At 42.9% G+C, this 25992-nt stretch overlaps 1 protein-coding gene across 2 annotated transcripts; it reads left to right on the top strand.

The window, feature by feature from the left end:
* Window positions 1-3621: 3621 nt before the first annotated feature.
* On the top strand, window positions 3622-22639 carry LOC111232956 (atlastin-2-like). 2 transcript variants are annotated; one of them, XM_022760669.1, is made up of 14 exons: window positions 3622-3693; window positions 9424-9704; window positions 11765-11896; window positions 12008-12112; window positions 12346-12396; window positions 14499-14555; window positions 15033-15125; window positions 15453-15591; window positions 16655-16782; window positions 17597-17653; window positions 18453-18524; window positions 18604-19035; window positions 19349-19363; window positions 19664-22639. In XM_022760669.1, exons 1-14 carry the CDS (start codon window positions 3633-3635, stop codon window positions 19772-19774), a joined length of 1734 nt encoding a protein of 577 aa, XP_022616390.1. In that variant the 5' UTR covers window positions 3622-3632; the 3' UTR covers window positions 19775-22639. The 2 variants fall into 2 exon arrangements, with proteins under 2 accessions (XP_022616390.1, XP_022616391.1); XM_022760670.1 differs by lacking the exon at window positions 19349-19363.
* Window positions 22640-25992: the final 3353 nt, after the last annotated feature.

The raw sequence follows: 25992 nt of genomic DNA, 5'->3' as shown, positions 1-25992 counted from the left end.
ATAAATGCTCATTAAAAACATTAGTATTCTAGCTTTAGCACCTTGTAGAACATATTATCAACAGGTTTCAGAGGGACTATTTCGTCTGCAGTTGCCCAAAGTAACCGGGACATTGTTTCCAAAATGTCTATCACTGCTGAATTTTTAACTTGTCAAGGCAACAAAAACTAAACTGCAGGACTCACATTACTGCACATGTTGAAAATGTTAAGGTGAAACTTTGAAAATCTGCAGTATTTGTGACATGTTATAACATGTTATAACCTGTGGTAACTTGTTCTCCACATGTGCTCTACATGGTACCACATGTTGCAGCATTTGATACCATGTAACACGTGCAAAACATGTGAAATCCATGTGTTCTTTCTGTCAGGTAGGGTTTGGGTTCATGTTAGCTGCTGATATCAGTAAATGTTGTGTCATATGTTGCACCGGAGTCTGTGAAGTTAAACTGCAGGTTCTGACTGTAATCTTTGCTTTCTGATTAAACTGAGTTCAGTACAGATGGGCTGCAGAGTGTTTGTCCTCCCTGTCTGACCATTAAATTGTTTGACAGTTGTTGATGGTGATTTGTCTCTGATTGATTGTCTCTGGCTAAAAAGTCGTCAGTTCAAACCCGCATTGGCAGATGTACAATCGTTATTATATTTGCACCATGATTCAGCCCTTAAAAATCATTTTAAAAACCCCTAAAGATGCGTGACAATTTTCAACAATCATTGTTTGTTTTTTCCCGAACAGTGGGACTGATTTGGAACCAGCCTAATTAGTCATTGCACATTAACTATGTGGATTTCTATGTGGAGCAGGAAGCTCCAGACTCTGACCTCTGACCTCTCTCTGTACAGGTTGGGGTTAGATGCTACGACCAGACAAGAGGTGGTGAATGTTCTCAGAGCCAGAAGCTGCTGCACAGTTTCAGAAAAAGCAGGAACATGATTGACTACGACTTCTCATCCAAGACTCTGCAGCTGGTTTTGTGTTTTCATCAATAATTCAGGGACTAAATGATTTCAGATCTGAGTCCTCTGTGAGGATTCTGGAGCCTCCATCCTGCTGTACTCTGCAGCACATCTCACTGTACATATACAGTACCAACATTTCAGCTGAGCCACACTGCAAACTGCAGGATAAAGCCTCATCTGACTTATATGAAATTCATTATTCTGCTTGTAGCTTTGAAAATAAAAAATTATTGTCTTTTTTCATCTCTGTTGTGATGTGTTGTGGTGATTAGCCAATGATAAGCCAAACTAAAAAGTGGAAGAAAATGACAGTTGAAGGCTTTGTGGTGTGTTTCAGCTGCAACCATAACAGCAGCTCATGTTATCAGCTGCTCCCACTGTTTTCCTGAAAACAGGCAGCAGAGAGCCAGTCTGACTGGACTGTCATCAGATAACACTCAACCACACTGGCATCCAGGTGTGAAGACAGACTGTAATCTGATCAAACCGGCTGGAGCTCAAGAACAAGGTCAACAGTGTGTCTGAGACAACTGTGTCTTCTCCGTTTTAAAATGAGCTGAAATAACAACATGAACTGAGAGAGGACGGATTAACAAAGACAGGACATTTTCTCCTGACCACCAACATCCTGCGAATCAGATGACTGTCTCCACTCAAATCCATTTTCTACAGAAAAGTCACAAGGTTTCAAAAACAAGTTCTGACATTCAGGATGAATTAGGTCTAGTTTGGATTTTAGCCCATCCATTTAGTGCCACGTTTTACAGAAGATGGTAAAATCCAACCATTTGAACCAGACGTACATCTAACTCTGTGCATTAGCTGGTGACCGTGGTGCAGTGAATGTCCATTAATTTATTATATTATTTATCTTTTATTTTCAGAAAACCCCAATATCATGTTTTCTTGGTTTCCATAGTGTTCACAAGTTAAATATGAAGTTTTTTTAAGACCTTTTTAATACCAGACACTGCTGACAGCTGTATATAACAATAATTCCTCGAAATGTAATTATTAAAATAATGTGACCATCCACCCGGGGATGGATTACTGAACAGGAGCAGTCCCAGGGGCCTGGGGGGTCAGGGATCCCCTGGTCAAGAGCCTTTATATGCAGGTACTAGGCCTATTAATATTCCTTCTTTGAAGTCACAGAGCTCAGCTAAAGGACTACAAAGAGAGGCAAAATGATCACAAAGAGACGCTGCTTATTTGTCTATGCTCAGGGGCCCTTTGTTTTATAACTCTGTTTTCATGTGGTGTCGGAATAATCTGAAAAATTTGTTTCTGGCTCAGAATATTCACATGAATGCCGGAACAACAACTTCGAAGTTGTTGACGCCATTTAAGCAGAAACATATGGCGGACAAAAGTAAATGTTTGGTTGATGGTGAAAAACTTTCCAAATGTTGTTTGGCTCGACATACCTGTGCGAGAAGACATTCTAGGTTATGAACATTAACAAGAGCCGCGTGAGGACGAGACTAAGTGACTCTCAACTGCGTGACGTCTTGCGCATCAAAACCACTGTTTTTGAGCCAGACCTGGACTACATACTGCTGTCGAGATCTCAGTATCACCCGTCACATTAGTGCACATTAGTCCTCTGAGGTGAATAAATTCTAAAATCTCAGTGAATTGATTTTTTTGTGATGATCAAAACCACAGTTTTGAATATGCACAGACCACTGTTTTGAATTTAGAAGTTTACAGTGAGCATTTAATAGTGAATAATATGTAATATTTCAAATGAACCTAGATATGTTTCATCTTCCCAAAAGTTTTTTTTCCAGACAGAACTTTTCTTCATTTTATGTGGTCTTCAAATATGAAAGGCAGAGTGATTTTGGCAAAAACTTGAAAATGAAAAAAAATTAAGTATGCCATTTGCAATAAAAATTTCATAAAATAGTTCGTTTGTATTTAATGTTAATGGTTCAAAGAATGTCAGGCTGAATGGTCGGCCCCCACACATTTTCACCTTACCAAATCTGGCCCTCTTTGCAAAAAGTTTGGACACCCCTGATTTAGGGTGACCTATAGATTAATTATAAATATAATTTATTAGCAGTAAACCTGTAACACGAACAGGAGAAACAGCTAGCGGCGTGTTGTTTTAACAATGTCTAATAAAATACATCACATCTTCTTTGAAGCGTCCATATTGTTTCCAGATTCTGACCGAAACGCACATGGACACACCGAAGTCGAAAGACCGACTTCCAAACGCAACCAAAGAGCATGTGAATGCAGCACAATGCCTGGACCCAGATAAATGGCAGAAAACGGATGGACAGATTAACTATATCTAAAAATATAATAATACGTTTTTTAGTTTTTGCTGAATTCCACACGATGTATTTCCTAACATCTGTATCCTGACAGTTAAAAGTTATAACTCATGTTACTTTCTATGGCAGGCAAGAAAACAAAACCAAGACCTTTGGAAGTTAAACTTTACTTGACTTTCTACTCATTTCGGGCTTTTTAAGACCTGCAGATAAATAGTTTAACTGTTCAGAAAAGCATATCAAGGTTAGCTATGGATGCTAGCAGCTAGCTAAACGGGGGGGGGCGGAGTCTCGGCTCTGTATTTAGGACCTCGCGGACACCGCCACTGCTTCTGTGACGTCAGCGCGGTCCGCTGCTACCAGCAGGTCAGGAAAGATGGCGGCGGAGGAGAGCAGGTTGAAGCAGCGGAATCACAAGAACAGCATCTTCAAAGAGGGTAATTAAACACATATCGACTCTTAAATTACGTTATCGACGCGGCAGATGATAGCGGGGGCTCTCCGAATATGTGGTCTCCTCCGCGGGGTGTGTTTCAGGGAGGATACCGCAGGCAGCTCCGCTCCGTCGAATAATCGCATCTTCTGTCGTTTTGCATCCCGCCGTGTCCCGCTGTGTCCCGCTGTGTCCGAGCGGTAAAATATCACTTAAAACATGGCACTTTATCTCTGATGTCAGGGACTGTGGGTTGTGTTTCAACCGACATCGACTCGCTCCCGCTGTGGGTGGTGTATTGTGTTAGGCGTGTTGTTAAGCCCCTCACCTGCAGGTGAATGTGTGTATTTGTTGTTAGCAGTCTGCTAACAACTGCTGGCCTCTTCGAGCTAATTCTTTATTGTTCTGTTGTGTCAAACAACTGTTAAACTGCCAACAGCTAACTAATAGCCATCTGTTATCTGCAGTGATTAACAGTGGGCAGCAAGCTAACTTCGCTTGCTGAATAATTCCAGCTAGGCTAACACACCTTGCAGTGGATAATGGGCTGGTCAAACATAACCGGACACTGGCTTTTAATGTTAAAAACATTAGCTAGCTTACACAAATTAAAATAGCTCTCGTACAGAGCGAACCTACAAATATGGTAACTTTCTTTTCTCCTTGGCAGAGATCCATAACTCTTCTTAAATTCCTGAGTTATAGTCACTACTTTTCATTTCTCCTCCCATATTGCTAACACATACCAAACCAAGCTTTTAGGTTTATTTTTAGCGGTTCTCATTGCGCACTGTGACCGTGTCGGCGACGGGAAAAACGGTCGAGTCAGTTGTGATTCTGTCTTTATTTTGTCATTCAGTAACATACACCGAGCTGTTTTTGTATGCCGAGTTAAGGATGGCTTTCTTGGGGTTTGCACTGGGTTAGTTTCTCTCAGCTAGCTGATACCTGATGTGAAGTTAGCTTACAAGCTGGCTGATGATGAAGCCTCTAGCTTGCTGTGAACATGAAATGTTACCAACTGAATCACAGTCAGAGTTGGGATATGTCTGGCAGGCCTCAGCGAGCAGTGTTCATGCATTAGAGCTGCTGAACACAGGCTCGTGAAGTTTCCCTGGATGGACAGTAAATGTGGATGTTTGTGAAGCTGCTGCTGCTCGTGTTGTTGCAGCTGGACGGAGCTCCGGCGACTTGATGTGTGGAGAAGTGCACACTGTGTGCCAAGACCAAACTGGGGCCAAGACCAAACTGGGGCAAAGACGGAGGCATCAGTAGTCATGTGATGTCCATGTGGTTGCACTGGTGTAGTTATCCTCTTATGTATCTGGGTTTGTATGATGAATGAAAAGGAAAATGCTTGAGGATTGTGTTTTGTCGCTCTCTGATTAGACAAGACATTAAATTAGAAGATTTTTGAACAGAGTTTTGTCTGTCTTTTCTTACACAAGGACACTTTCGGGGATATTGGATGTATTTTTTGGGCGTAAACAGGCTTTTTCTTAGTAAGAAGAGACATGAATATATCTGACACTATACTGGATGGAATAGTTGCACATTTCAAGTCTTGACATGAATGAGGAAGAATTGCTGTTTTGCCTTCTTGTGAAAAATGTTGCTCACACTAGAACCTGAAAACCTTTTTGTAGTTATGTGCTCTCATGTTTGCATTGTGTCATTTCTACCCCATGCTCCACTTGTGAGCGTCTCCTGAGTTGTAACAGACATGACCCCCCCCCCCCCCCCCCCCCAGGCCATGTAGGTCAGCAGTGCTGTGAGCACGCCTGTCTGTTGTGAATGCAGCCAGACCAGACTGTTAGTGCTGAACACTACAGTCAGACATTTGAGCAGAACCCAAGCCAGATTCCTCCGCTCTGCTGACGAGTGTAATGATACAGTGACTGAGGTGCTATGAGGAGGTCACAGTTTAAAATGAAAATACAGGAATCCACTGCTCAGCTTGACGTGTGAGATAAGAAGGGAAATGTGCTTATTCACTGCTGCTGTCGTGTTAGTGAACTGTTACTGTAAGAAGCTCACTGAGGAGACAACAAACATGACCAGGTGATCCACTGATCCACCACCAGTTTATTATCAATGAAGTGGCAGCAGTGTGGCTGTTCTGTTTTCAGGTCGTTTTTGCCAAAGGTCTCGATCCACAACAAAACACCTGATCGACTAAATCTGTCCCTTTTTTTATCAGGTTTAACCTCTGCTCTCTGTTGTGTAATGTAGTTGTCAGACAGCTCAGTGAGAATATAAAATTGACTTGTTTGCAGCTCATGAAAGTCAAATCAAGTCATTTTATGACCTGAAGTCAAATGACAAATATATATGCAGCTTTATGACATCATATTATAACAACAACAGCTGTAAAGCTTTTTAAACGAGTGATAACAGAGGAAGAGATGGAGGACAAAAAAGTATTTTCTAACTTTGCTGACTTCAATTAGTTTTGATGTTTCGGGAGATCTCAGTTTTCCTCATCTGCACCAGTCCTGTGTTTTCAAATGTAATAACTCTGAGGAGTGTTTAGAAAAAAATCTGTTTTTTAAAATGTGTTCTTTGTGCAAATAGAGAAAAAACAAGTATTTTCAGAGTTTTTCTGTTCGTTTTAATTTAGACCACATCCTCATTAAACTGGCCAAGTTTTCTCATAGCTAGGCAACAGTTTCTCCTGTATGTTGTTGAGGAAAGTGCCAGGTTTAAGGATGTATTGTCCCAAAGTTTAAATAATCAGTAATTATATTTAACACTTAAATGATTCTTAAATGGCTGTAGCTGCAGTGACTTCTGGGATATTATAAAAGATAACACAGATACTGTCCTGTTCCCCAACAAGTTTTTAGTTATATCATTGATGTTTATACGCATATTTTATCTAATTATATTTTTATATATTTGAATGATTTTAGTCTTTATTTTAATATATGCTGCCAAGAGGCCAAACTTAATTTCGTTGTGTGTTTTAATGCAATGACGATGAAGTTTCTGTCTAAAAGTGACAACTCCTCTGATGAGTTACCGTGACCTTGACATGTGATCATCGTGGCCGTCACAGCACAAACACTGAAACATACGAGATGTTTCTCCTGCGCTGATTTCAATAAAGACACAGAAGTGTCTCACCACATGTTCCAGTTGTTAATTTACTATTTAGATGAAACATGTGATTCCCAACGGATCGACAGCAGTTGAGTGTTTTTAAGAGACTTCATCAAGGCCACAAATAATAAGATGAGATATTCCTTTATTAGTCCCACAGTGGGAGGTTTGCAGCAAAGTGAAGCACAAAGAAAGAGAGTGGAAATGACAATACCAAATAATAATAATAATAATAATAATAATAATGGGAAAGTCAAAGTTAACCACTGCACAGAGATGACTTCACTGTGACTCACCTGCGGCTTCTTCAGCTTCACAGGTGTGATGAATCCAAACACATAGATCACATGACCAATTATCATCTTCATTTTATCATTATTCAGTGTTTTAACATTTTTTTTCAAGAGATAAACATATTACAAAGGTAAACGTGACAATAATATTATACATTATCAAAGTTCAGGGCATTATTAATATTACTAGAGTTACAAAAGTTAGTTTTACACAGTATTAAGAAAAATAAGAACTGACTGCATAAAAAAGGTTTAATTATTTACATGTGGAGACTATAGGTCCTACAGCCAGCTGTTTATTATTTTCACCAACCATCACCTGAACGCTAATATTGACTGTGCATGGGGAGTTTTGTTCACAATATAATAATAATAATAATAATAATGATAATAATATGATATGCATGTTCAATAAAATACTTAAATATAACAAAAAAACCACAATACAGCAGCGAATTCAGAGAGAAGATGCCAGTCGTCACACTGGAGAAGCTTGAACAAGATCAGGTTTAGATTTCTTTTTTTCTTTTTGCCTGATAAATAACTGATTTTCAAACGAGTCTGTTTTCTGTTTATTGACTAATAGTTTGAGTGTTTCACTGCGTTTCCACTGGTTCAGTGTTTCCCCCTCAGGCAGCTCATGTGCAGCAGAGAGAACAGTGGGACTCTGATTTCACCGGATCGCTGGTCGTCTTAAAAGCCTCAGTCATGGCTCTCATCATCATCATCGTCATCATCATCGTCATCATCGTCATCATCCCAAAACAACTGTTAATGTCACCCTGTGTTTTATTTCCACCTCCCCTGGATGGTATGACTGTGATGGGTTATGTTTTAATCAATGGTAATGGCAGTTTTATTCATGTAGCTCATTTCATTACAAGTGAACTCTGCTGCATGTGTAACAGTTCAGTGATGAAGGCCGTTCAGTCGTTGTGTCGCTGCCTGCAGAGCTCTCACGTGGCCCCGACCGGCTCTAACACCGACCTGAATGAAGACGCTGTGCATGTTCCCATGAGGCCGCAGGCTGCTGTGGTTAGCTGTGGAATCACATGACGGCGTCTGAGTGAGCGCCGTCACGTAACCTGATGATAAAACTCTGCTCCGAGCGTCCAAAAGGAGTCAAATACTTCTCTCTGAAATCTCCACAGCTGCAGATCAGTGAAGTGTAACCGCTGCCATAAAAGGAGAGTTCGAAGCGTCATTAGTCCACAGGTTAGACACTGACTCTGGCTGAAGGCTCTGTCTGTTTACTGTAAACCTCCTGCCATCCCATAATAGCAGTGATTCCCCTCAGCGTTCCTCTTGGCCGAGCTCCTACGACGCTTCACTAACTGGAGGAGGTCAAGAAACTTTTTTTTTTTTCTTTTCTTTTTCCCGTCACGTCTCTCCATCAGAGTGTATTGGCCCCTGTGGTGGAGGCGGAGCGCGTCCACACTGAGGACGCTGAGTGGAGAGACGACGTCCCGTCCCCTCACTGTCTTTTAATGTCTCAGTAGAGCTGATCACACAATTCAGGTGTCGGTGACATATCTTTGTTTCTGTTGCCATGACAACTGCACCAATACAAAGCAGTGATTTCATACTGATACAAATATATCTGACAAGACCACACTGGCTGGATATTATTAGAGGTTTTATTGACATGTTACTGGGTGATTCCCGACAGGTGAGAGCAGTGACTCGATACGTCTGCTCAGGTAGTAACCTGAGACAGGTGGTAACACAGCAGGTCTAAGGAGGCAAGTGCACAGGATACATTTATGAGCAGAGTTGTGAGGGTAGATGGACAGATACCGTCTTTATTGTCTCAGCAGAGAAATATGTTGTTGTTGTTGTTGTTGTTGTTGTTGTTGATCATGTGATAGAAGAAGAACCGGTCTGCTGGCTCAGTATCGGCCTGGTGTTAAAAGAAGATGATGTCGATTAGAGCTGCACGTTATGCAAAAAATTGCTTTTTATTTTTGGCAGATATTTTGATTTCAGTTGGAAAGATTGTTTTTACATTTTCACTGAAAAAAATGAAAAGATGATGATGATGTGATTGTTGTTGGTCTTGTACCAAACAAACATGTTTCCTTTACGTCTGGAGAATATGATTTGTAGTCCGGAGCGTCTCTGTAGCACCACAACACTGATGGTGCTAATAATGCTAATGCTAACAATGAACAACAATGTGACATATTTTACCTTATCAGAAAAATGGTGATTTGGATATTGAACTATTCTGAATGTAGATATGAAGTGAAGATTTATCCAGAAACAGTTTGGTGTTTAGCTAAGAAAATAATATTATTAATTTTTATTTTCTGATCCTTCTGGTCACCTTTCCCTCTCAGGTGGCCACAGGTTTACGTCGGACACCTCCCCGATGAGGTGCGAGGAGGAGGACGATGACCTGCTGCAGGAGGGGGAGGAGGTGGGCGTGGCCAGACCGGTGCAGATCGTGACGGCGAACGAGGACGAGCACTCGTTCACGCTGCAGGAGGAGGCGCTGGAGAGGCTGCTGCTGCAGGAGGAGGTGCAGGACCTCCACGTGGTCGTCGTCTCTGTGGCCGGCGCTTTCCGCAAGGGCAAGTCCTTCCTGCTGGACTTCATGCTGCGCTACATGTACAAACAGGTAAACTGTCACCTGAAGCCGTGGTGAACTGTAGAACACCTGAGAGCAGGTGACGGTTTTAATCTGTTTCTCCAGCCGTCTCATTCTCATGGACACCATATCTCAGTAACACCTTGATAGGAACTTCTTCAAATGTAGCACAACATTCACCTGGACTCAAGGATGAACTGATTAGGTTTTGGTGACTCAAGGTTAAAGGTCAAGGTCACGGTGAACTATGAAAACACTAGTTTTTGTGTGAAGTCTTGAGTAATGGCTAGTCTGAGCGGTGGAGGTCGTAATCAGCAGGTGGAGTTTGCTTCGTTGTCGACTATGAGCTGCAGCGTCCTGAGTTCACACCTGGCTGTTGTTATCTATCTGTGGCTGCTCGTCTCTCTTCTGTCCATATCTCTAATAAAAGGCATGAAAGTGATCAGAAAATACTCAGTTAACTTCTTCTTCTGAACTCAGGCTGTAGAATATTAACCTGAGCTGAACTGAAGTTGTTTTCCTCAGGAGGAGGACTGTGGATTTTGACCCGTTCTCTCAGAATCACTGCAGCCAACAGTAACCTGTCCCAACGTACAGAGCATTGACTCAAACAGATTTAAAAACCTGTGAACCTTTTCTTCTGAAGACCTTGGAAGTTTAACAAAACAAAGTCACTGATGGCAGTTGGTGTCAAAGGGCCGCACCAGTCTGAGAGTGAAGTGAGAGGCAGATCTCAGACTCTGAATGTTGTTTCTCTACAGACCGAAGTTTTTCAGGAACTATCGAAACCGTCTGTTTATCTCCACATCCTTGTGTTTTCAGGGTTAATGCTGTTTGTTCTCTGGGTTTCATGAGCACAGGACTAGTGCGGACTAGAGAGACCAATACATAAGAACTGATGAAGCCGCTTGGATAAGAGGCGAAACGTCTTCCACAGACAAATACGAGTCCAGTTGCCTTCGATTTAATTTGAGAGAGAGATGAGCACAGGAGTTTTAGAAGTTTGCCAACACGACATGAAATCTTCCTCATGACATTAAACCATAAAATCATCATCAAACACTGGACGACAGTTTTAACTGTTTCAGTCGAACCGTCAGCTGCTGCAGCAGGAAACGAATCCAGTCAAAGTTTTCCTGTTTGAAACACTGTGTGTGTGTGTGTGTGTGTGGGTGTGGCAGTGTGGCTGCGTGGCCGTGTTAATCTACGGTAAGCGCTGAGGAACATTCTGGAGGGTTTCATCACACTGCAAAGAGGATTTTAGGCCGGCACAAGGTCTCCTCTGTGGCTGGGCCTCCACAGCTCTGTGCTGCTTATTCCACACATAAAGGCTGTCTGTATGCATAGAATAAGCCCCGCCCACACAGATCAGGGTCATGGTAAGGTTGTTCACACAGCTCTGGCACAGGGATCACACTGAAACGTGTGCGTGTTGCAGCAGATTAGATTAGTAGCAGCGTATGTTACTTTTACCATAGAAGCTACTTTCACTTCATGTGTTGGTTCTTTCTGCATCAGTGAGATAAATGACTTGGATTTATTTGGTATTTAACAACCATATATATATATATATATATATATATATATATATATTGGTACAAGCGCTGACAAAAGCTCCCACTGAAATCATGACTCGTATCACAATACCTGCCAAAATGATGGTACTATGATTCATTTATTTGTTAATATATAGTGATGGAATGAATAAAAAATGAATAAAAAATTAGACGCATTAAGACAGAAATCCACTGAACGACTGTCCTGCTTCTGTCATCACGAGCTCCAACTTTAGTGATAGAATAATGTCTCGCTGCAGTTTTCTTCTCTCAGTTCAGCTGAATTACTGTTGAACAGTTGTTGCCAAAAAAAATTGCAAATTGTTGCACAGATAATATTAAAGTTTACTCTCACTGTCTGTGAAAAGGCAGTGTTGTTAGTAATTGTGTCATAAGTGTATAAATCATCACCTGACGTACAGAACCTGCTTCATCACGTCGTTTCATTCTGGGTTTAATCTTAGAAACGGTCTCTAATATGAAACCAGAACAGGGTCAGTGCTGTAAGCTCTCCACCCTCTTCTCTTCCTCCAGTCCGAGTCGTGGGTGGGCGACGAGGACGAGCCTTTGACGGGCTTCACCTGGCGGGGCGGCTGCGAGAGGGAGACCACGGGCATCCTGGCCTGGAGCGAGGTGTTCGTGGTGGAGAAACCAGACGGCTGCAAGGTCAGTCCACAGGCCGACGCCGCGGCAGCGTTCACAGCAGCCAGCGTCTTTATCTCCTCCTTTTTTTTAAAATAACGTTGGGATGAAATGAACGCGCTGCTGTTCCTGCAGGTTGCAGTTCTACTAATCGACACACAGGGGGCGTTTGACAGCCAGTCGACCATCAAAGACTGCGCCACGCTGTTCGCCCTGAGCACCATGACCAGCTCTGTCCAGGTCAGCCGGCTGTTTATTTCTAATGTGTGTCAGTTCAGTTAGATTCTGTTAATTAAGGAAATTAGCTCATTAATTCAGACTGATGTTATAACTGTTGTAGAAAAGAGACAGAAATGATGGCGTCCACCTCCGTGTAGCAGAGTGAGTTCTCAGGCATCAGGATCTGAGTGCCGTGGGATGTGTGATGGTCCTGAGTCACTAACGGGTTGAGGTCTTGGTTTGTTGTGTTTCAGGTCTACAACCTGTCCCAGAACGTCCAGGAAGACGACCTCCAGCACCTCCAGGTCAGTTTTCACTCACCGCTCTACTCAACGACTTTCTCTGGCTTTTGTGGGGGATGAATCCAATATGGTGCGAGGTTAAACGATAACTAAGCTAAGCTAACTCGTTAGCCTCTCTACAGCCTCATGGGGACTTCTTCTGTGTTTTATTTGAAGTGTTGATCCATCAGAAGAAATAAAAACCATCTCAGTGTAGTTTTACATCTCCTCTCTCAGGCTTCTCTCTGGAGCTCTAGTAACAACAGGTCTGTGAGCCAATCAGAAGAGAGGAGGCTCTGAGACTCTCTTGTGATTGGTAAAATAAATATATAGCAGATTTCAGGTAAAAACACTCAGAGAAACCAAATCCTGCAAGGTTTGGATGGTGGGTCCAGGTGGGCGGGGCTTGGTGACTGCTTTGTTGTGACATCACAAAGTTCCAGAAGTCCTGACGGCTGGTTTTAAGGCTCAGTTTCTGAATACAGGCTGTGTGCATTTCTCTGTGGACTGAGGCTTTGATACTTTCACAGTATTAATATAGAAGCTAGAGCTGATCTATAATCACACTACACATGGACACAGACCTTTACACTGGAGGAGCTTCTTTTTTTTTTTTTAAAGAAGTTCACTCTTCACTTTATCTTCAAACCTCTGTCCCATGATTCAGTTTTCTCTCCTGGTTTGTTTTCACTCTGTCGCACTGTGAGACGATGCAGATGTTCCAACCTTCAGAGATTATAAATAGAGAGGAACTTTTTGTATTCTGCTCCTTCGGACACTTCCTGGTTACTTCAGACCCGCAAGCAGCTGCTCATTTTTATTAACTTCCAGATCACAACAAGCTGCTGAAAAAGGAAACACTGAAAAGAACCACAGTACAATTTGTTCCTCTGTGGTTTGAAGGTTTCCTCAGTTGGGTTTCTTTGACTCCGTCTCATGTTTCAGCATCTTGTGACTCTGAGGCCAAGTTATGGATCCCTGCAGAGTTACTGACAGAAGCACCCAGCTCACCAAACGTGAAGTCTGTGGCTGAACGTAGATGTAAATGTTTCTGTGCAGCTTGGAGGTGGCTGTGGTTAGTGAAAGGTTTAGTGTGGTTAGAGTGAGGAAAGGACTGATCCATTCAAACTCCCTGATGAGGGGAGGGTATCATGAGGAGTAAACCACCAGTCAAAGGTGTCTCATCTGTTCTCAGTCAGATATATCATCTAAAACACTTTATTTTGTCCGTTTCCCCCTCGTGCGTTCTCAGCAGAACCTTGTGTCGTTTTCATCTTTTCACCTCTCGGTGCCGATAACGAGGCGTCTGACTGCTGATCTCTAATCCAACACATTCACAGCAGCGTCTCTGTTACAGTGAAGAGCTCCATATCGGGTGTTGGTACGATGTGCTCAGGATTAACCGCAGAGAAGAACCCAGCAGCCAAATGAGGCAGAGAGCAGCTCACACTGAAACCTCTCTTCCATCTTTGGACCCAGCTGCTCATCTCTGCATCTCACAGAGTCTGAGGCCAGCTGCACAGAACAGCTCAAAGTCTGAGTTACGGTTTCCTTCAAATAAACAGGTGCACAAAACAACCCCAAGTCTTAAGGTTTCCTTAAAATGTTCACTTAAGTGTTGAAGGTTTTCTCCTTATCTTGGTCTTATACTTAAGGAATCACTTAAAGTCAGACCTTAATGACCAAAGTAAGAGTAAAAACTAAAGGCATCTCTCTGACTGCAACACGGTGAGTTAATGGCTGAAAGAGAAGAGATTTTGTTCAACACCCTGAAGGTTTAATCTCTCTTTAGCTGAGGGAGTTGGTAAGTACTTACTCACTTAAGTAGAAAACTTGAGGTGTTTTGTGCAACTGGACTCAGGGTCTGGTGTAAAACCTGTGCAGGATTCCTTGTGAAGATTTAAAGCAGCTGCCGACAGAGAATCAGCTTGAACGTGACCAACATGAGTTTTTCTCTCAGCTGCAGCAGCAGAGAGTCGGAGAGTTCAGAGCAGGAAGTGGAAAAGCTTTCTCAGACCGGATGAAGCTGGATCACTCAACTGTCACATCTGTACTAAACGAGCTCGCTGGAATGTGTTGTTGTGTTTGACTGGATTTTAAACTGAGTGCTTGTGTCCTGTCCTCAGCTCTTCACTGAGTACGGACGACTGGCCATGGAGGAGGTCTACGAGAAACCTTTTCAGGTGGGATCTGCTCACACTCTCTCTGTCCTCCATCAACTTTAGTCCCTCAACAACTAAATGAGAAGATGTTTAATTTAATGAGCTTTGTCACGTCCCTCTTGTAGTTTGAGTTTAGTTTAATTAACACAAATATACGTTCACGATAAATTCTCAATTTAATCGGTTCAGTTTATGGGCTGAGCGAAAGAAGTTAATCATCTTCATTTTTGCAGTTATATATGTATTAAAAGGTGGACAAAACTAGAATTAAATTTTACTCTGAGGCTTCGTGACTTATTCTGGTTCCAGCTGCACTTGTTTCCACTTCAGCAGCTGATGAGACGCAAAAACAATTGAACCAAGTTGGTCGTCATTCTAGCAGCTGCTGCTGGAGTCCTGACCACAGACTCAGATTATTTTCAGAAGTAGGTGACGATGTGACAGAAGTCCAGACTCTGATGTTGGGTCAATAAGCTGAATGTCTGTCCCTGTTCTCAGACGCTGATGTTCCTGATCCGGGACTGGAGTTACCCTTACGAGCATCCGTACGGTCTGGAGGGAGGGTGGAGCTTCCTGGAGAAACGGCTGCAGGCGAGTTCATGTGAACATCACAGCTGAGAGACAGATCCAGGACCAGTTCAGCACAAAGACTGAAGCAGGAGGAAACTGCTGCTCTTACGTTTAACGACTCAACAGTTATTTGGTTTTATTTCCTTAGATTATTCTCTTCTAACCTTGTTGTAATATCTGTACGTGTCTGGGAGGAAACAGCATCTAGCTCTGATGTCTGAATACAGAAGAATCACTAATAAAACTCCTCTTGATTAATCATCAAAAGATAGAAACTCCACCTTCCAACAGCTCCATGGAGATCTGCATGAGGCTGGGTGGCGTTAACGTGTTCTCATCCGTGTTCAGGTGAAGCAGAACCAACACGAGGAGCTGCAGAACGTCAGGAAACACATCCACTCCTGTTTCTCCAACATCGGCTGCTTCCTGCTGCCGCACCCCGGCCTCAGGGTCGCCACTAACCCGCAGTTCGACGGCCGGCTCAGAGGTACGCACCCGACACAGAGCCGACTGGTTAACCAGTCAAAATGACCGGTCCACAGCTGGTTGTTGTTGTTGTTGTTGTTGTTGTTGTGGCTGATTGTTGTTGTTGTTGTTGTTGTTGTGGCTGGTTGCCGCCCACCACAGGAACAGTGAGGTCTTATTTCAGCAGCACATCACGTAATGATTGACAGGGGAATGAAGCGAACACCTGAGTGAAACCAGACTTTGAATCCAGGTTGTAAACGGGGATTAAAAATCTTCAGAGCTGCCGAAGCTTAAAGGTTGATGTCAGTGACGTCACAGTCTGTCCACATGATGACGCCCCGGACATCCACAGGACGCCAATAAAAAGTCCTTCATTCTCTCTGACAAGCTGCAGCACCTCTAAACTACATCTTAGTTTTCTATAATGGCAAATGATTGAACTGTAATCTGCAGAGTTTATGATGTAGACGATGAAGCTGATATTAACTTGAAGCTTCACACTGAAGATTTTTCTCGCCCGTGTCAAAATGTTACTCGCACATTTACATATTTATTTGCAGGTTTAAGATGCTGCTGCTGTTGTTTTGTAATTAATAAAAATATCTATAAACCAGCTGAAGGCACCGTGTGTAAATTAAAGGTCATTTAAAGATATTTAAAAACAACCTAAAATATTTTACTGTCGTAGCAACAAGAAAACACCTTGAAAAAACAAATAACTTTAAAGAACCTTTATAAAGTGCTGCAGTATATATGTGAAAGGCAACATAACAACTACATCGTGCACACGCATGAATACGTCCAAACCACTGCAAATCCTCAGTGCAAGTTGAGCCAGAAACCTTTATTTTGAAAGGTGTTAAAGTTCCTCGGTTGTCCCAGGTGAGAAATGAGCTGCCGGTTGAACCAGGAGTTTCCACCTCACTCCGGCAGGTCGCAGTCATTCCTGATGATGATGATGATGATGATGATGATGATGATGATGATGATAAAAAATACAGTGTGAGCTAAATGCCTAAAAACAAAGTTGTTGGTTTAACGAGTTTGTGTTGAAGCCGTCAGTTTGTCGGTTTGTGTCTCAGACATCGACGAGGACTTTAAGAAGGAGCTGGTGAACCTGGTGCCGACGCTGCTCTCTCCAGAGAACCTGGTGGAGAAAGAGATCGGAGGAGTGAAGATCACCTGCAGAGACCTGCTGCAGTACTTCAAGGTGAGTGAGAAATCAAAGGATGTGTGACAGGACAGAAAACAGGTGTGTTTCTTTTTATATGTGCATAAGTAAAAGGATGAAGCAGAAGCACACTGATGAAGATGATGAAGATGATGTTTCTCAGGAGCTTGTCTTGTTTGCTTTATTTCGCTCTGTTCTGGTTGACGCCTCCTGTTTCTGTTTTTAGAGAATCTTTTTTCTGATGCGCTGATGTTTTTAAAAAATAAAAGAATTTAAATTCATTAAAAAATAAGTAATAACCAGATAATACAGTTTATTTTCTAGGACTAAAGTTGTAAAGCAGCTTCCACATACCTGGACTCTGAAACTGAGTTTATATAATGAGAGAAGATCAAAGTTTATTAGGAGAGAATAACAGTTTGTCTGTAAGGATTGTTGTTGAGCATCAGTTGAACGATTCTCCCCCTTTAAAGCACTGGTTGAAATCTCTTGTTGTTTTAATGGTAAAGATGGAACATTCAGGACTTTTTTAAAAATTTTTTAATGTTTTTAAAATATTATTTATATGTGCAGTTTTTTTATATATAATTACAAAATTATCCCGGTTTTTGCAAATTAAATTGTCGGTCCATTTGCATCACCTACACGGCCCACAGGTTGGGAACCACTGCTCTAGAAAAAGCTAGTAAGGGACCTTGAGTTGGGATTGTTCTGGCAAATTCCTGTTTTAGAGTTTTGTGAATTTACTGAGTCAGAAGCTTTTTATTGGTGTTTAAGTGTTTGTTTGTTTTTTTTTGTTCTGTTGTTTGATTGTTCTCCACACTCAGTTCTCCATCTGTCGTTGTGTTTTCAGGCCTACATGAAGATCTACCAGGGGGAGGAGCTTCCTCACCCCAAGTCCATGCTGCAGGTGGGTTCAGCTTCAGATCACCTCACTGTTACACAGCTCCACTCCCTGGACACTTAACGTCATGATGTTTAATACAGAAGAGCAGACTGTTCAACACATCTCTTTAACAACATGGTTCATGTTTATTAGCTGAGAATATATGTGTAGTGATGTGTGATTACCCTCGTTAGTCAGCACCAGAAATACTCGTTTAAACTAATAATTATTTTATTAATGTACAACTCTGGTTAACTGCATGTTAGACTTGCTGCAGCCCCAGCAGACAGCAGCCCTCCTCTCGCCGCACTAATGCCCAGAGGATGTAAATAAAAGTTGTGGAAAGTCAACAGATGACGGTTTGTACAGAGGCTCAGAAAGGCCATACTCACAAATTATCTTTTGTCTTGTTATCACAAGATGACAAAGCTCGTTATGCTAAGATAACGAGATATTATCAGGAGAAAATGATTTTATTTTGTTACCTCGGGATAACGAGCTTCGTTATCTTGTGATAACGAGTTGAAAATATTTGTGAGTATGGCCTTTTTCTTGGCTTCGTAAATTTGGCAGTATTTCAAACTGGAAGACGAGCTTGTATGTAGGTCGTGTCGGAGTAAACTGGTTTATTACTGTTGGACCAGAGTGACATGTGACCACATTCAATTGACCTGAAGGTTCGACGACTCGTCTCAGTTTAAATTCCTGTTTAATCGACCAGATGGTCTCCGGTCGACAGTGAGTGTTCATTAACACACTGTGGACTCTGTGTTACTGGATTATTCTTTATATTTAAAGGTGTGTTCTGTTGTCTGTTTCCTAGGCAACCGCTGAAGCCAATAACCTTGCAGCTGTAGCAGGAGCCAAAGACATGTACAACAAAAGCATGGAGCAGGTAACGACGTCGCTGGATGTGGATGAAATGAATTTATTTTCTTGTGTTAAACTGTCTCGTGTGTCGTGTCCGGTCTCAGGTCTGCGGCGGAGACAAACCCTACATCTCCCCGGCAGAGCTGGAGCGCCGTCACGTGGAGCTGCGGCAGGCGTCGGTGCGGCACTTCCGCTCCGTGAAGAAGATGGGCGGCGAGGATTTCTGCCGGCGCTACCAGGAGCAGCTGGAGGCGGAGCTCGACGAGGCCTACGCCAACTTCAGCAAGCACAACGACGGCAAGAACATCTTCTACGCCGCGCGGACGCCCGCCACGCTGTTCGCCGTCATGTTCATCATGTACGTGGTGTCGCTGGTCACGGGCTTCGTGGGCATCAGCTCCGTGGCCATGATGTGCAACCTCGTGATGGGCGTGGCTCTGACGGCGCTCTGCGTCTGGGCTTACGTCAAATACTCCGGGGAGTTTCGCGAGGTCGGCGGAGTCATCGACCAGGTGGCTGAAACCCTCTGGGAACAGGTGAGAGGTGGAGTCTCAGGCGTGGGGTTTTCCCTCTGGTGTTTGTTCTTCATTTGAATTTAGAAAAACCTGGAGAGTCGGTTTGGAAAGCGACTCTCCAGGTTTACTGAAAGTTTTCAAACTGACGGGAATTTAAGAACAAACCCAGAACAATCAGCTGGTTGATGGTTACGTCTCATCATTAGTGTTGGTATGACTTAGTCACCTGTCTGTGTGGGCTCGTGGCCGCAGCGCAGGTCTGTCCTTCACCATCCTCTTTTCATCCTCCTCTTCCTCTAATCCTTGCTCTCTCTCTTCTCTCTCAATGCTTCAGAGGACTCCACGAAAGGTGAGAGTGAGCACAGGTTTATTTTATTTTGAAAAGCTGAGGGAACAAACGGCATCGCTTGTGAACGTTTCTTTGTTTGATGCAGTTAAATCCTCGGACGATTCAAGGAAATATCTAAAACCAGAAGAAATGAGAATCTGTAGGATTCTGTTAGAGGACGGATGTTTACACCTGTTCCTGTTTATTATTATTATTATTATTATTATTATTGATCAGTTGTGTTTACTGACCTCAGTGTTTGCGGCCGCTCTCTCCTCTGGCTGTCTCACCTCACTTCACCTCCTCTTTCTCTCCCTCCAGGTTTTCTCCAAACTCTTCGAGGTGGCTCGGAGTCGAGTCCCGTTGGGAAGCCTGATCCCGGCGCCACGGCCGCGGCTCGCCTCAAACAACAACGTCAAGAAGAAAAACTAGCAGCACGCCGTCTCGTTCCTGTCACGTTTTACTTTCCTCCCTCTGCTCGGTTTGAGACGTGTAAATCGGTTTTTGTTCTGACTGTAGATGACGGTTCCTCGCCGCGCAGGCTGTAGGTTTAAGGACTCGCTGTAGAACCGGATCAAGAAGTTTGATGTATTTTATTATTTGTCAGTGGGCGGGGTTATGGTATTTATTGGTGGGAGGGGCCGTTACTCTATCACCGAGTGTCATCCCAGGTGTGTGTTCACCTGTCGCACGACGACTCGACATTAGTGATTCCCATTTATGTGAATGTATGAATGAAGAGCATGACCACAGACCCTCCTCCCCGCTCTCCTCTTTCTCTCCCCTCCTCCCCCTCCCTCCCGTCGTCTCGGTCAGGTCCGTGTCCGTCGCTGGGCGGCGTCACGAGGAGGAGTCACAACCAAAGTTTACAGCTTTACTCTTAGAGGCTCTCACGCTGAGCGGACCGACAAACAGGCGGGAAACTGCAGCTGACGGACGGTTTCAGGACAGTTTTTCTTACCCAGAATCAGAGACTCTGTGCCGTCTGAAGGTGAAGTGAAGCGTCGGAGACAGTAGCTGCTCCACGTAAACGTAGACAAACACCTGAAGCGTGAATCCTCAAACTACTGAAACGACCACAAATCCGTCAGGAGGAGGAACAAATTAATACTTAATTCTCAACCACAAATCTGATAAATATTCACTTATCTGTTCCCGGAGCTTTCGACAGTGACGTGACACTTGCTGTAATCATGTGACCTTAAGTCCAGGACGTCAGTCGTGTGGAAAACTCAGGGAAAATCTACATAAGTGGATCTTCCATTTTAAAATATTCACCACAAACAAATAAACGTCAGTGGAAAAACAGATGAAAACGGAGACGATGGATCAGAGTTGGACGTTCACTATGCAAACGTTATTTGACCTTTTATCCAGCAGCTTCTTGTCTTTTTAAAATGTGTTTTTAAAATCTCATCGATGTCGACTGTGAGCACCGAATGATAAACATTAACACGACACACATCACATTTACACCAACAGTCTGTCTAATTGATTAATGGACTGATGGTTTCAGCTCTAACGTCTGAGGTGATAAAAACACTGATGCTGCTGGAAAACAGGCAAAAATAACATTTTGACTCTTTCTTCCTCAGGATTGTGAAGGGAAGTCTGTGACCCAATCACAGGCTAACTGCTAGCTTAGCATCATTCATTTCTCACACCTTGTGGTTTTAAAATAGTTTTATTGCACTGCTGTAAACAGGAAGTGGCTCCGGTTTTAAATATGAAATCAGTGTCAACAGGAAACATTTGCCAAAATATTATTTAAACTAATTAAAAACAAAATAATTAAAACGTGTACGAACGATATTTTCACTTTGCATCTTTAACAATAAAAAAAGAAAGCTGACTGTCTTTGGTTTCAGATGAGGCTGACTGAGTCCATCTGTCACCACCGTCAGATTGTCCGACAGTAATTACACAACATGTTGAACACTACACACTGAACCTTCATGAGTTTCTGACTCTGGGGAAGAAAAGAACTGAAAGTAAAAAAGCTGAATTTCCCTGAAACCAGCTGAGTGACTAACCTGCAGACAGATGTTGGACTAACCTGCAGACAGATGTTGTGCTGACCAACAGGAGGCTCTCGTCTGTCATCAGTACTTTTATTATTGACCACTTTATCATGAGATCACAACTTGAAGATTTTCTTACTTTGAGATTATCAGCCTCAGAATGATCGTGACGTTCAGTATTTACCTCCTTTTGTTTTTTGTTTTTTTTATTTTCCGTTTACTTTTGAAAAGGCTCGACATCTCGGGAACCGCACCGCATTTCTGAGAGCGGGACGTTCGGACGGATATCAGCCTCGTGTCTGGAGTTAGGAACTATTTCTTGACGAGCAGAGGTTCATCCTTCCGCCGCAGCTCCGACTCCAAACAAACATGAAAATGATATTCATCCAAAAAAGAAAGTAAATACGCCAATTTACCAAATGTTGAACTAGTTCTTCAGCCTTTAGTTGTCATGGAGATGGTTTTGGCGACTCAGCATTTCCATATTTAAACTGGTAGTTGGTGTAAAAGATGTCAGTCCTCTTGATCCGACTGCCAGTGTTCCAGAGTAAAAGCTTTTTAATTTTTCACCTGTAGATAATGTTTAATTGTTTTAACCTGAGTGTCGTTCCCTCCGTCATTCCTCCTCTTCATCTTGACAAATCTGAAGGACTGAACCACCTCCTCCTGTTTTTAAAGCACCAAGAAGCCGTTTAGTAAAAAAAAACACATTAAAGATCGAGTCGACGCTCGTTTTCACTCATTTCAGCTTCCGTTAATCCGAACACTACGTCAAGACGGTGTTTCCATTTCTTTTCTTTTTTTTCTTTTTTTTCTATTAAAGCCAAAATCCGTGAATCGGATGAATGAAAGGTTTCATTCCTCGGAGGTCGGGGTCATCGTGTTTGTTTTTACTGAATCATGTTTTTCTTTTTATTTAATCATCATTCCATCCACATCACCACTGTGTGCTTTTTTTGTTTTTGTACAGTTAGTTTTTTACAGCCTCATTCACACATACGGCATGTGTATGAAATATATACATATATAAATATAAATTTTCTAGACCTTTTTGTAGCTGCAAGAACAACGGTTGGGTGGTAGACCAGATTCAGCTCACTGGATGTAAAGGAATGCTTTCGTGATTTGTGGATATGTCTAATAAATTCCTCTTTTATAAATATATTTGTAAATTTAATCTTACATGAGCACTGCAGTTCCACCCCCTGCTGGCAAAGAATGTTTATAATCTGATTTTTCTTTTTCTTTTCTTCTTTTTCTTTTTTTTTTTTGTCTTTCGTTGCATTTTAAAGTTATTTTCGTTAATTTATTTTTCAATACAATATTAAACCAAACTCCTACAACACAGATTGGTGTCTGTCTTTTGTTTATTTTTAAATGTTTTCTTTTATTATTGTGCAGATACTGTATAATGGACATTTAAAGAAGCTACAGAAGCGCTGTTCACTGTCTTTAAAGGCCAAAATAAAAGTAAAATTTTGAACAAATGATAAAAATACTCATTCTAAATCAGAATTAGGAGATGATATATTAAATATTATAAATTATTATTTTTCACTCATTACTAATATTTAATAGGTTGTTTTATTTTCCTGGCAGTAATGAGCTTCTCTACGACCCAACTGTTTACATTTATTGGATGCTAATACGTTACTCATGTAGTATTTTAGTGTTTTCTAACATGACAAAATGTGCTGTGGTTAATGTTTTAGCATGCCAAAGTATATCATGCTAACTTTAGAGTGCCAATAATAAGACTGCCTGTTATTTTGAGCCTCTTTCTGGAATATGTAGAGGTTAACTCAGGTAACAGTGTTAGCATGTGTGAAATAAAACATGTTGCAAAGGCAAATGTACGCTAATAAATGCTATCATGTCAGATTGATATTCATATATTTTAAGAGAAATGTGAGTTGAAGCTGCTTCAATCCATCACAGAGAGAAAACTGTAGCAGAGCAGTGACACCACCAGATGGAAGCAAAACACAAACTTCCGTTTAATGACTGGTGAAGGAAGAAAAGATGTTATTAAAAATATAATATTAATAATATAGTTTACTGCCCTGCAAAGATGAAGAGTAACAGAAACAGTGAAACTGAATAAAAACAGTGACGTAAAAGTTTTGCAGCTGGAGCGTGGAAGGATTCCTGGCCCCTACAGGTCCAGGGGCCAACGGGGTCCCTGAGCCAGAGCCTCAAAAGACTCACAATCACAATCACCAGAGAAACATAAAATGACATCAAACCAGGAAGAGACGCAAAGTCAAACGGACGGAAACGGCTCTGCATCATCTGTAGTCGCCTTGTCTCTTACTCCTGTTTGAGTCGAGCAAGAAATATTTGAATGTTTTCCATTTTTAGGCCAATTATTTAACCGCCATAAAATCATTATAATATAATAAACTTTATTTATACAACACTTTTCTGACTATATCTGCCCCACTCTCAGCCTCTGGTTGATCTTCAGCCAAACTGCAGACTTGGACTCAAACTTTGGTTTTCGGGTTTGTTTTATAGTTAAATATGAAAAGTTGTTTTCATGGAAATTATTCTGTTTTTAATATTTTATAGTACATAACTACAGAAGTGTAATGCATTCACTTTGCATTGTTCTTCTGAATTAACGAGATGATTTGATAATTATCTCGTTAATTCAGAAAAACAGAAACAGGAATTTTTATTTTTAAGAGAACTTGAGAACTGAGTTGGACACAGGTTGTAAACATGGACTGTATATAAAAATGGACGTTGACTCTGGGTCTGGAAAATGAAGCCAATGCGGAAGTGCCTTAAACTTGCATCTATGACCATCAGGGGACGACTCCACTGGTCTATGGGAAATGACACTATTGTCACTTGACTTGTTACCTCAGTAAACGTTATTTATGTGTTTATGGTCTGAATCTCTAGTTCGAAGTTTCCTTCAATACAACATGATGTTCATTTTTCAAATTATGGTCCTATTTAAAAGAAAATTGACGTTAAAGCAGAGTGGCTTTAGGGCGTGGCTATCACGTCATTGACACGCAGAGGGACCTGCCTGTTAATCCGGATATGACGTCAGAGCGATGTGTCGGACATTTGACTTGTCATTGTGTTTTCAGTTCATCAAAGTTAGCTCCAACGTGTCTGTAAATGTCTTGTTCTGCGTTCAGTTGTTCTCAAAGACACTCAGAGGAGTCGGCGGTTCAGTTTTTCCCGGTTAGTACTGTGAGGATCGGCCGAGCAGCCAGACACATGAAACAGGACTCAGCAGTCCCAGTGAATTTTATTTATAGCAGTGGAGTCCCGTGCAGATACTTACAGGGAAAAGGAAGAATGGCTGGACAAAAATGAAGAAAAAACAAACAAACAAAAATTGTCTTCTTCAACAGTTCACATGGACAGCAATATTCAAATACAACACATTATCAATGATAAATTAATTTAAGTCCATTTAAAATATGTTACCCTTGACCCTTGACTGACACAAAACACCCCTCCCTCTCTGCCGCACTTGGTCTCCTCCTCTGGGAACCCCTCTACTTAACACATTGGACTGCTCCACCTCAGGTTTGCCAGCTCCTGGTCTGTGGCAGAGGAGGAGACAGGTGCGACACAGAGGACAGGTGAAACACACTTTGTGGTGCATGTCAACGTTAGCAAGTACTATACTTTAATACAATGTTAGATAAAATATCCAACCACACAGCAGGATGGAGGAGAGAGACCTGCTCTGTGTGTGAGCACGTGTGCCTCACTTTACGGCATGTGGTTTCCCCATGACAAGTACATTTTGGTTTCAGCCTGTTTCTTTGCTAGCCGTTAGCATCCCTGTTGATATCACAGTTCAGGTGAAGATGCACCTTGCTAACCAAGCTAGCCAGCTAGGGGCGCAATGGCTGTCTGCTGGGCCCGGGGACGCGGGCCTAGCCGCCCGGCGCTCAGCCTTGCTTGCCTGGGGCACATGGTTTGCTGGGGGTGGCGCCCAGGGCAGCGCGGCGCGGTCTAGCCCGCTATGCTGGGGCCGCAATGCCTCGTGCTCGGGATGGCGACTGCGTACGCGGTGCCGAGCACGTCTGTGCATCGAGGAAAGTCTGTTAACGCGGATGCTAACGCGCCTCGCTATTGCTGTAGATCGAAACTGACCTGCTGCCTGAGGGGGGACACTGTAGCGCGGGCTAAGCCCGACGGTCGCGCTAGCCCTGCTTGCTGGGCCGCAATGCCCTGCCCTGCTCGGGGCGGCCCGCGGGCTTCTAGCCGCCGGCCGGCTAAGCCCTTGCTTGCCTGGGGCGCAAATGCCCCTGTTGCTGGGGGGGCCGCGCGGGCCCTAGCCCCGCCGGCCGGTAGCCTGCTTGCTCGGGCGCAAATGCCTGTGCTGGGCGGGGCGCGGGCTACGCCGCCGGGCACGGCTAAGCCTCTTGTTCTCGGGCGAAACGCTGTGCTGGGGGGGCCGCCCGGCTAAGCAGCCGGGCGCCTAGCCCTGCTTGCTTGGGCCGCAACTTTTGCCTGTGCTCCCGGGCGGGGCGCGGGCTACGCGCGGCACCGCGGCTAGCTGCTTGCTCGGGCGCATGCTGTGCTGGGGGGGCCCGCGGGCTAGCGCGTTTTTGTTAGAATTAGCCGGCTACGCATTAAGTGGCTACGCATAGA

The sequence above is a fragment of the Seriola dumerili genome, unplaced genomic scaffold (assembly GCF_002260705.1).
Source record: "Seriola dumerili isolate Sdu_G_001 unplaced genomic scaffold, Sdu_1.0 BDQW01000349.1, whole genome shotgun sequence".
Taxonomy (NCBI): domain Eukaryota; kingdom Metazoa; phylum Chordata; class Actinopteri; order Carangiformes; family Carangidae; genus Seriola; species Seriola dumerili.
This window is presented reverse-complemented; position numbering and strand designations above follow the sequence as displayed.